Source organism: Rutidosis leptorrhynchoides, chromosome 4 (assembly GCF_046630445.1).
Source record: "Rutidosis leptorrhynchoides isolate AG116_Rl617_1_P2 chromosome 4, CSIRO_AGI_Rlap_v1, whole genome shotgun sequence".
In the NCBI taxonomy this organism is placed as follows: Eukaryota; Viridiplantae; Streptophyta; class Magnoliopsida; order Asterales; family Asteraceae; genus Rutidosis; species Rutidosis leptorrhynchoides.
The window spans coordinates 605309120-605321334 of NC_092336.1; the positions used below are offsets into that span (position 1 = coordinate 605309120).

At 36.8% G+C, this 12215-nt stretch overlaps 1 protein-coding gene across 1 annotated transcript; it reads left to right on the top strand.

Moving 5' to 3' along the window:
- Nucleotides 1–1761: 1761 nt before the first annotated feature.
- Nucleotides 1762–8785, top strand: LOC139903993 (chitinase CLP-like). The gene is made up of 2 exons (XM_071885923.1): nucleotides 1762–2591; nucleotides 8127–8785. Exons 1-2 carry the CDS (start codon nucleotides 1776–1778, stop codon nucleotides 8622–8624), a joined length of 1314 nt encoding a protein of 437 aa, XP_071742024.1. The 5' UTR covers nucleotides 1762–1775; the 3' UTR covers nucleotides 8625–8785.
- The last annotated feature ends 3430 nt before the right edge of the window (nucleotides 8786–12215 follow it).

The following is a 12215-nucleotide window of genomic DNA, read 5'->3' on the forward strand; positions in this document are numbered from 1 at the left end:
AAACAATTACATGATAAAACGGTGCTATATGAGTAAATATACTAGTCTTTCTCAAATAGCCTAAATATAAAAGAATTTTATCAGTTTCATTATAAGGTATTCAACTACATGTGACCATGTACTAAAACTTACAGTACTTGCAGTGGCGGATCCAGAAATATTTTTCGATGGGGGTAAAAATTTGTCAAAAATATTGCAATTATAAAGGATGAAGTTTAACGCAAGAACATTTATTTGTAACTCAATATCTCTTCAATATTACTCTGTATTTTTTAAGAGCAATATGTTAACATAAATAAAAGTAAATATTCAAAATCCAAATAACCAAGAGACTCAAACTTAAATGCAATCACAAATAAAAAGGTATTTTTTAAGAGCAATATGTTAACATAAAAGTAAATATTCAAAATTCAAATAACCAAGAGACTCAAACTTAAATGCAATCACAAATCACAAATAAAAAGGTCATGCCACATATATGTTTTGAACCTGCGACATTCAGTTAAGGACCCAGCAAGAACCTACAAAGTACCGGCTGAGCTAAGACACAGTTAAGGACCCAGCAAGGATCTACAAAGTACCGGCTTAGCTAAGACACTAGACATGATGAATCTTGATATACTTTATATATAGCTATATATTCCGGCAGTTTTCTTTATTTAGATTATAAAAAAAATTCTGTTAAAAAATTTGGGTCAGTAACTTATTTTTCAAACAAAAAACTTACGTGAACTTTAATAAACTACCACCTTTTAATTTTATGATGATAACAAAAAGATTACTCATTATAAAATTCATAAAGTGATAACACCAAGAATTTAAAGACGAATTCTTTTGTTTTGTCTGCCTTCTAATTCCGTGGCACCCTTATTCTCTCGATCTCCACACTTTTCAATTACGCCAACATACTTTGAACCCATTAATATTAATTTATCTATACCTCACCTTCAAATATTATATAGCAAATGAAACCATTGACTATCTTAAAACATATCGAAAAAGGGTTTTATTTTCAAATTTAATTTTGAAAAGGCTTTTGATAGCCTTAATTGAGATTTTCTTGCGAATGTGATGAAAATTATGGGGTTCGGTTTAATTTATCTATACCTCTAACTCGTATCAAACACTATTTTGCCAAATTATTGTGGCAAATTAAGGAATAATTGTCAGAAGTCAATTTAATTAGATGTGTTTTAAGACTATTTTTGTATCGGTTGGAAGTGACCGCATCACTTGGTGAGGTGGCGTAGAAGAAATGTCGTCCAAAGGCGTAACAGGGTGGCAGTTAGCCGCCTCGCTTTGGCGTTCGACGGAAAGAGACGGGGTAAGTGACACCCGTTTGTGATGTTTCTTGTTTTTTTTTTATTAATTTAAAAATATTGTTTGTATCCCCTTTTAACCCAATTAAATTATAACACATCATCACAATAATCCTAACTAACACCAAAAACTAACACAACCACTACACCAAAAAAGAAACATGTCCTAGTCACTAAAAAAAGTGCAAAAGGTAAGAAGCACGAGTAAGAAACGTCACCCACCATTACTCGTATTCATTCTTTCTTTCAGTTTTATATAAATATAAATATATAAATAAATAAAACTCTTTTTAAATAAAAAAGTTCGGTACATAAACAATATCCCTTTTAATAGTTGTTTATCCACAAGTCATTGAAAACATACATGGACAAGTTAAGGGCCCTTTGACACATCTATATAAATCTGTTTGATGGCATTTCATAAGCTACACTTGAAAATAAAACAAACCTTCAAAAATGTATTTACTTCTACAACTAGTTGCTATAGTTCTAGCCTTCATCTCTCATAAACATGAAGCCATAGCTCAATATGTACCACCATACACTTCCATAGTTGTTCCAATAACCAAACATACTGACGCCGCTAAACCTCTCTATAGCATTCAAATCATGACATCATTCGTAAACATGCAATACTTGCATGCAAATTTCCTTATAGACATCGACGCTCCACTCATATGGCACGACTGCATCCTACAATGGAACATATATCCAGGAAGTTGCCCAAACAACACACTTTGCACATCCCCTGTTTCTTGTAACGAGTATCAATGCACGGATGTTCGAACTACGTACTCTTACGAAAATCCTTCTTGCCCTCCAGTAACCAACAGTTCGACGTTACCTGGTTGGGGAGATTGTACATGCCCGGTCAATGCAGTCAACCCTGTTACCGGGGCATGTGACCAAGTCCTACTCAACTACGATGAGTTCACCGTGAACACAAGTAATGGCAAAAATGTTTTCACCGGCTTATACGGTGCGTACCCTAATGCGGCTTGCGCTCCATCTTCATCGTTTGCATCGTTCCCTGCAAATGTTAGTGGCGTCATGGCGTTTTCATCTTCACCCTACGCGTTACCAGCTTATTTATTTCAACCACTTAAAAAAACATTAGCTTTATGTTTGCCTAGCAATTCGTCTACTCGTGGGGTTCTTTTTTTCGGATCGGGTCCTTATTATCTTCTTCCCAACTCGGATGTTGACTTAAGGAGTCAACTTTCTTACACTCCGTTACTAAAGCAATCAGACTCCTTCGGATACTTTATAGGTCTCAAGTGATGGGAAAATAATCACAACGGGCAATCTACAAAGCGAAAACAAACCCGTTTGACAAGCATTTCCCGACCCGTATGAACCCGTGAGGAAACTAACAAACAAGCTATATCAAAACCAACCTAAATCAGTCCCAATTTAGTACCAAATCAGCTAATAACAATAATCGAGCACACACAATACACACGAGAATTTTTACGTGGAAAACCTCTCAAAATCGAGAGTAAAAACCACGGGACTCGTAAGCCACTTAAATTCCACTATCATCAACAAAGAGAACAATACAATAGGTCTTCTCTAGATCATATAGAGGTATACAACATCATCATACTCTTGAACTACAACAATCAACAAGTATATGAACAACCTAAAAAGACAAAAGAGGAATTATCTCACCCAAAAATCTGCTCTCTGTTCCAGCAGCAAGAACACGACCTACAGACCTTATTAGACGAATTCAACGGTTGAAAATGTTGGCACTGATGTCAGGAAGACACAGTCCAAAAATTGTGAAGATTCAACGGTCGGATCTCCGGGGATCGAAGGTTTTCTGGCCTGCTGTCACTGTAGACGGGAATTGGGGTTTTGACTCTTTTTCTTGATCTCTCTTGCACTCTTGATAATGAAAACAGCTGCAACTTGATGTTTTAAGATGCCCTCCTATGCTTGACCAAGTCAACCAAGCAATGGGCCTAATTTTGTTGGGCTTGGGCTTGTTAATACTTACTCATATTTGGAAACCCAATAACAAAACCCAACAAATCTCCCCCTTTCCAATTATGAGGAAGGAATCGCCATCCCGGCGATCGAGCAACATACCTTGAGCTTCTCACTTGCTAAAGCCTTTGTGAACATGTCGGAACCATTATCATCGGTGTGAACTTTATCAAGTTCAAACGAACCATCTTCAAGACGTTCTCTAATCCAATGATACCGCACATCTATATGTTTTGTCCGCTTATGATACATAGAATTTCTAGCCAAATGAATCGCACTCTCATTATCACAAAGAACCACATATCGTGATTGCTTAAACCCAAGGTCTTGTAGAAACCTTTTCATCCACAATAGTTCTTTGCACGCTTCTGTTGCTGCCATATATTCAGCCTCGGTCGTAGACAATGCAACACACTTTTGTAACCTTGATTGCCATGAAACTGCTCCCCCTGCGAAAGTCATCAAATATCCAGAAGTGGATTTCATGTTATCTTTGTTTCCTGCCATATCTGAGTCTGTATAACCAACAAGCACCGGCTCTCCATTTCCGAATGTGATACCTAACTTTGAAGTACCTCGTAAGTATCTCATAATCCATTTAACCGCTTCCCAATGCTTCTTACCCGGATTTGACATAAACCGACTAACAACACTTACCGCATGAGCTATATCTGGCCTAGTACACACCATAGCATACATCAAGCTACCAACTGCTGACGCATATGGAACTATATCCATCTCCTCAACATCCTCCTTTGAAGTAGGACAATCTCTTTCTGTTAGCTTAAAGTTGTTTGTAAGAGGGGAACTAACCACTTTAGCATTCTTCATGTTGAATCTACTTAGCACCTTTTCAATGTATTGCTCTTGTGATATATGTAACGTCTTAGCACCTCTATCTCTAGAAATCCGAATGCCAAGAATCTGTTTTGCTGGCCCCAAGTCTTTCATAGCAAAAGACTTACTTAATTCTCGCTTCAACTGCGCAATTCTTTTAATATTTTTACCAACAATTAACATATCATCAACGTATAACAACAATATGATGAAATCATCATCACCAAACCTCTGAAAGAAAACACAATGATCTGAAGTTGTCTTTCGGTAGCCTTGCTTTCCTATAACCGACTCAAACTTCTTATACCACTGTCTCGGTGCTTGCTTCAACCCATATAAACTTTTCTGAAGTCTACAAACATAATTTTCTTTACCCTTAACCCGAAAACCTTCAGGTTGCATCATGTAGATTTCTTTATCCAAATCACCGTGAAGAAAAGCAGTCTTGACATCCATCTGTTCAACCTCAAGATCAAGACTAGCAGCTAACCCAAGAACCACTCGAATAGATCCCATCTTCACAACCGGTGAGAAAATCTCATCAAAATCAATACCCCTTTTCTGGCTGAATCCTTTAACGACTAACCTAGCTTTGTACCTTGGTTGTGAAGTAAGCTCATCTGTCTTCACTTTGAATACCCATTTGTTTCTCAAAGCTCTCTTGCCTTTAGGTAACTTCACCAGCTCATAAGTATTGTTCTCATGCAAAGAATTCATCTCATCTTGCATAGCTTCACCCCACTCTTTCTTATGCGCATCTTTCATTGCTTCTGAATAACATTCTGGCTCTCCCCCATCAGTAACTAATACATACTCATCAGCAGAATATCTAACAGAAGGATGACGGTCTCGAGTAGACCGCCTAAGTGGGACAAATGGGGGCACATCTGGTACTGGAATCTCTACCTGCTCCGGAGCATAATCATCATCAGTACCATGTTCATCATTATGAACATCATCTCCAACATGTTGTGGAGTAACTGGATCCAAATCAACAAGATCAGCACTAGTTTGAGGAACTGAATCTGTCTTCTCAACATCTTTTAACATCTGATCTTCTGTAAAAACAACATCTCGGCTTCGTACAAGTTTCTTCTGAACTGGATCGTATAACCTGTACCCAAAATCATCTTCACCATAGCCGAGGAATACACATGGCTTAGTCTTCATATCAAGCTTTGACCTCTCATCTTTGGGAACATGAACAAAAGCTTTACATCCAAAAACTCGTAAATGACGGTAAGAAACATCTTTGCCGCTCCAAACCCTGTTAGGAACATCAAAACGCAAAGGAACACAAGGGGTTAGATTAATAATATGAACTGCCGTATTTAAAGCCTCACCCCAAAAGGAATCGGACAACCCTGCATGTGAAAGCAAACATCTAACTCTCTTAACCAAAGTTCTGTTCATCCTCTCTGCTAAGCCATTCAACTGAGGTGTCTTTGGTGGAGTCTTTTGATGCCGAATACCATTCTCCTTACAATAAGCATCAAATCTGCCAATGTATTCACCGCCATTATCAGTCCGAATACACTTGAGTTTCTTCCCCGTTTGCCTTTCAACTAGTGTATGAAATTCCTTAAACTTTTCAAATACTTGATCCTTTGACTTTAAGGTATAAACCCACACCTTCCTGGAATGATCATCGATGAATGTAACAAAGTAGGAACATCCACCAAGTGTCCTAGTCTTCATAGGCCCACAAACATCCGAATGAACTAGATCAAGTATGTTCTCCATTCGAAAAGGAGAATGACTCTTAAACGCAACTCTGGTCTGTTTCCCTGCCAAACAGTGAGAACACTTACTCAAATCAATACCACTAACACCCGACAACACATTCTTCTTGAACAAGATAGACATCCCCTTTTCACTCATGTGGCCAAGTCTTTTATGCCACAACTCAGTAGAATCAACATTGTCCACTGTGTTAACAATGTTCTGGATGATCTTCGGACCCGTGATGTATAATCTTGAGTCTTTCTTGCCTCTTCCCACTATCATAGAACCAAGAGTTAGTTTCCAAATACCATTACCAAAACCGTTATAATAACCATCATCATCAAGAATGCCTGTTGAAATAACATTAAGTCTCATATCCGGAACATGTTTTACATTATGCAAAACTAACTCCATTCCCGTGTCAAATTTCAAACAAACATCTCCAATACCAACGATCTTTGATAACCCGGCATTACCCATCCTAGCAAATCCATAGTCACCTGGAGTGTAAGATGAGAAGTGATCTCTACAAATTGCAACATGACATGTAGCACCACTATCAACAATCCAACTCGTGTCATCATGAGTAAGATTGATCATATCATAATCAATACAAACAAAGAACTCATCTGTGATAGCGTTAACTTCAACCTTATCATCATCACTTTTCTTTTGTTTATTCTTGTCATATGCTTTTTTCTTCTCGTTCTTTAACTTTGGACAATACCACTTTGTGTGCCCCTTTTCATGACAATTATAACACTCAACATTAGCAAATTTACCTTTGCGTGAGCTGCTACGATGATTGCCTCTTTTACCCTGACCTCTACTATGACTTCTCCCCCGCGTTTCTGTGACCAAGATATCTGACTGTGAAGAGGAACCTTGTGACTTTCTTCTCATCTCTTCATTCAAAATACTACCCTTAGCCAATTCCATGGTGATAGTACCATTCGGTGCAGAGTTGGACAAAGATGTCCTAAAAGTCTCCCAAGAGTCCGGTAATGTACCAAGTAACCAGAGACCCTGAATCTCATCCTCAAACTTGATACCCATACCTGCAAGCTGATTTATAATACCCTGATATGCATTTAGGTGATCTGTAATAGGAGTCCCATCATGATACTTCAAAGCCATCATCTGCTTAATTAAGAACAACTTGTTATTCCCAGTCTTTCGTTCATATAACTGCTCAAGCTTTTTCCATAAGGCTTTAGCATCAGTCTCCCCAGTAATATGATTCACAACATTATCATCAACCCACTGCCGAATATACCCACATACTTGTCTATGCAAAATTTTCCATTGAGCATCAGATTTTTCTTCAGGTTTATCCTCAGTAAAAACAGGCAAATAATAATCTTTCACATAAAGAAGATCCTCCATTTTACCTTTCCAAACATGATAATTTGAACCATTTAAACTAATCATTTTACTTGTATTAGCTTCCATCTTTCACACAAGTCAAATCAAATAACCTAGCTCTTGATACCAATTTGATGGGAAAATAATCACAACGGGCAATCTACAAAGCGGAAACAAACCCGTTTGACAAGCATTTCCCGACCCGTATGAACCCGTGAGGAAACTAACAAACAAACTATATCAAAACCAACCTAAATCAGTCCCAATTTAGTACCAAATCAGCTAATAACAATAATCGAGCACACACAATACACACGAGAATTTTTACGTGGAAAACCTCTCAAAATCGAGAGTAAAAACCACGGGACTCGTAAGCTACTTAAATTCCACTATCATCAACAAAGAGAACAATACAATAGGTCTTCTCTAGATCATATAGAGGTATACAACATCATCATACTCTTGAACTACAACAATCAACAAGTATATGAACAACCTAAAAAGACAAAAGAGGAATTATCTCACCCAAAAATCTGCTCTCTGTTCCAGCAGCAAGAACACGACCTACAGACCTTATTAGACGAATTCAACGGTTGAAAATGTTGGCACTGATGTCAGGAAGACACAGTCCAAAAATTGTGAAGATTCAACGGTCGGATCTCCGGGGATCGAAGGTTTTCTGGCCTGCTGTCACTGTAGACGGGAATTGGGGTTTTGACTCTTTTTCTTGATCTCTCTTGCACTCTTGATAATGAAAACAGCTGCAACTTGATGTTTTAAGATGCCCTCCTATGCTTGACCAAGTCAACCAAGCAATGGGCCTAATTTTGTTGGGCTTGGGCTTGTTAATACTTACTCATATTTGGAAACCCAATAACAAAACCCAACATCAAGGACATTATAGTCAAACAAATATATTGTAACATACTTCCCTCGAATACCACTACTAAGCTTAGTACAACCGAGCCTTACACCACTCTTAGAACCGATATTTATAAACGTGTGGTTAAAGCATTTTCGGTCGCTACAATAGGGATCCCTCGTGCGAGTCCAGTTGTTCCGTTTGGCCTTTGTTTTAAAAGCTTAACGAGGGGCCCACAAGGTGGTTTAAAGTTTCCTGAGATTGATTTCAGTCTTGAAAATGGAAAGAATTGGACTGTATCTGTGGCTAACTCCATGAAACAGATAACAGAAGATGTTACATGTCTGGCTTTTGTTGACGGTGGTGTGACACCAGAGCATGCAATTGTGATTGGAACGTTTCAGTTTGAGGATAACTTTTTGCAGTTTGATTTGGAGAATTCGACTTTTGGTTTTAGTTCTTCACTGTTAAATAAGCAAACTTCTTGCTCAAACTTTAACTTTACACTTACTGACGGAAATTGAAGCTATCCAGATATTTAAGGCATTCAACTGAAAATGGATAATCATCCAAGTATCTACAATTGTTTGTTTTATTAAAATACAATGTTCAGTATTCAACTGTAATCAGTTTGTGTATGATTTATAATAATGTTGGTTCATATATACATATTATATAAATGATTAACTCCATTTACAATTATTAGAATACTAAACCATATATCTGCAATCCCTATATACATACTGTAGACATGAGCTGTATTTATTTTGTAAATATAGAAAATATTGGGTCAAATGTAATTAAGCAATTATAGGGATTATGTGTATCATGGGAATCAATTACGTATAATTTCCCATATTAAGTTAGTTTCCTTCTTGTATATGTATCTATATATTACTCCTTTGGAGATGAGAATTATATTGAAATATTCTTAAAACCCTTATACATCGTACATGGTATCAGACGGGTACCAATCGAAAGCTTCAAATTAAAACCCTTCACATATACGTACTTCACTCTAATCAGATATGGGGGATCAAGGATCTCTTATTACAAACAACTCATCTTCACAACCTATTATCATACAACAAGATAATTATTCTTTTCCATCCAGTATAATACTTGATGAAACGAATTATTCATTATGGTCTCAGCTTATGGAGATGCGTATCGGGGCACGCAACAAGGCTGGATACCTCACCGGAGCAACGAAAAAACCGGATTCTAAATGTACTAAATCCCTAATGGGCAGAAGAAAAACATGTTAAATATGTTAATCTCTGCTTAAAGGGTATTTGTAATGCTTATGGTCTCCCATATTGTGTTATTTAACTAATTAGATTATGATTGCAGTTATATTATATAGTATAGTTTATGATTATGATTATTATGATTATGATCAAATTTTAACAGTTTATGAGAAATAACGAGTAATTTGTGTTTTGGGTCAACCTGACCCATACTGAAATGACTCATTTAAAATCAAGATGCGTTTTGACCCATGCCATTTTGAACCGTTACCCAACCAACTTGTTCATATGTCAACTCTAATAGTTTCTGGCAGGTTGAAGAAAAAAGGATTTCTATTTTCTAACTAACCGGTTGCATTTTAAATGTTTTCACCATACAGTACCATAGTTCACGGATAATATCCAAAGCTTCTTCTAGAGTCGTCCTTATATCGGCTTCTATTTCAACAGTTAAATCCATCATCGACTCTTGTCTGTCTAATTTCGACAACATTATATATCTTCAACCAAATTTGGCTGTTTACTGGATAATGTGTACAGTAGTTAGTTTAAGTTAAAACTCTTCTCCTGATAAAGGTTAAAGGTTGGTATCTTGATCTAAAACAAGCCCAAAAGTCATCCTGATCAGACTTGTATCCTAATCAGATGGTTAATTGGAAATCATATTCATAAAAATCATAAAAACAAACTATATCGGCTGATATATTTAATTTGAGATTGATTTTGGACAAGCCACGGGCAAGTAATTTTGTTAATAATTGATTGATTTTAGACAAACTGTCCAGCAAACTCAAACAGGATTGTGACTTGGAAACATGCTTGGTCAATTGAAGCTCATGTTAAAATTAGTGCAACATAATCCCTTGATTTATGGGATATTATAATCCCTTGATTTATGGGATATTTCCAAATCATACACATGCACAAATTAACTCCGTATCTTATTGCTTTATTTGCTCATTTAATATTTTGTAGAAAATCTTCTCATGATCTTAAGCATAAAGATGTTTGTCATCTAGTACTTTGTTAGTTTCTATTGTTAGATATGCATTTGATATGCACTATGATTTTTCTTGTATTTAAGCATGTGTTGGTGTATCATTTGTAATCAATCGAATACACATTTTATTTTCAGTTGCTTGTTTCATATATTGTACTTTGTTTACTAAACTTCTATTTCTAGCAAGTCTTTAATTATTTTATGGTATCTAGAGCTTGGTTTTAAAATTAATCTTTGTGTGCAAATACTCAAAGTTACAAAGCTAAATTCTTGCTATCAAAAATGGAAGTCTCAAATGTAAACAACGGTGGTATGATCAACGGCATGGAAAGACTTGTAGGCAGCAACTACAAGTATTGGAAGATGTGTATGGAAGCTTATCTCCAAGGTCAAGACCTATGGGAACTTGTGGCTGGAAGTGATGCCATAATTCCCGTAGAAACTCTTGAGCAAGGCGAGTCACGAAGAAAATGGAAGATCAAGTGTGGGAAGGCTCTCTTTGCGTTGAGGACATCAATTAGCAAAGAGTTCATAGAACACGTTCGTGATCTTAACTCGCCAAAGGAGGTTTGGGATACTCTTGAGAAACTCTTTGCCAAGAAGAATACCGCACGGTTGCAACTCTTGGAAAATGAGTTAGCAATCTCAAGACAAAAAGGTATGCCAGTTTCTGAATATTTCTTACGGGTCAAAACTCTTTGTTCTGAAATTTCAGAGATTGATACAAATGAGAAAATCAGTGAATCTCGGTTGCGAAGATATTTAATTCGCGGTTTGAAGAAAGAGTACGTTCCGTTCATAACCTCTATTCAGGGGTGGGCTACTCAACCTTCGGTTGAAGAATTGGAAAATTTACTCTCTAATCAAGAAGCTTTGGCCAAGCAAATGGTCAAAGGATTTGAAAATGATGTGGTATTGTTTTCAAAAGGTAAGAACTTCAAGAAAGGTTCTTCTAGCAAAGAAAAAGAAGAAGAGCAAACTAGTTACAAAAGTAAATATGAGAAGAAACCTCCCACATGTTACAAGTGCGGGAAGGTTGGTCACATTAAGAAATATTGTCGTTCTAAAGTCACAAAAGCAAACGTGGCTTGTTCAAGCAACGATGATGATGAAGTCAAATGGGAGCAATGTTTTACCGTTGATGCGGTTGTTAAGAAGAATCAATGGATTATTGATTCGGGTTGCTCTCATCATGTGACCGGTGATGGAACTCTTCTTCATGACGTTGGAGATCACAATCAAAATCGAGTTGTAATCACGGCCGACAACTCAACTCATCAGGTTAAAAAGGAAGGTAATGCTATTATTGATGTTAATAATAATACTTTTACTTTGAAAGATGTTTATCTTGTTCCTAAATTGACCAAGAATCTAGTTTCGGTACCTCAAATTACCGAATCTGAAAAACATGTTCTTTTTGGTCCAACGGATGTGAAGGTCCTTGAGATGTTAAGGAGATTGTGGGTGATGTTCTTTTCACTGGAGAAAAGAAAGGTTCTTTGTTTGTGTTGTCCGCAGGTGAGGCTTATGTGAAGAAAACAAGTCAAACCGACAACGGAGCTATTTGGCATGCTAGACTAGGCCATGTGGGATATTAAATGTTGAAAAAAGATATTCTCACATAAGCTAGTTGATGGAATTCCTCAATAAAAGAATGTTCATGAGGAATTAATATGCCAAGGATGTCAATATGGAAAGTTACATCGACTTCCATATAAGAAGTCAACAAATCGAAAACAAGGTTTGCTTGACTTGATTCATACGGACTTGATGGGGCCAACAAAAACACCAAGTTATAGCGGTCATTGCTATGTCATGGTGTTAATTGATGACTATTATCGGTTTACTTGGGTGAAATTCCTAAA

Bases quoted from the DNA above. Each gene is read 5' to 3' on its own strand.
- LOC139903993 (XM_071885923.1), top strand. From the start codon at position 1,776: ATGTATTTACTTCTACAACTAGTTGCTATAGTTCTAGCCTTCATCTCT. The intron at 2,592-8,126 runs CTCAAGTGATGG...ACAAAACCCAAC, and splicing joins CCTTCGGATACTTTATAGGT to ATCAAGGACATTATAGTCAA.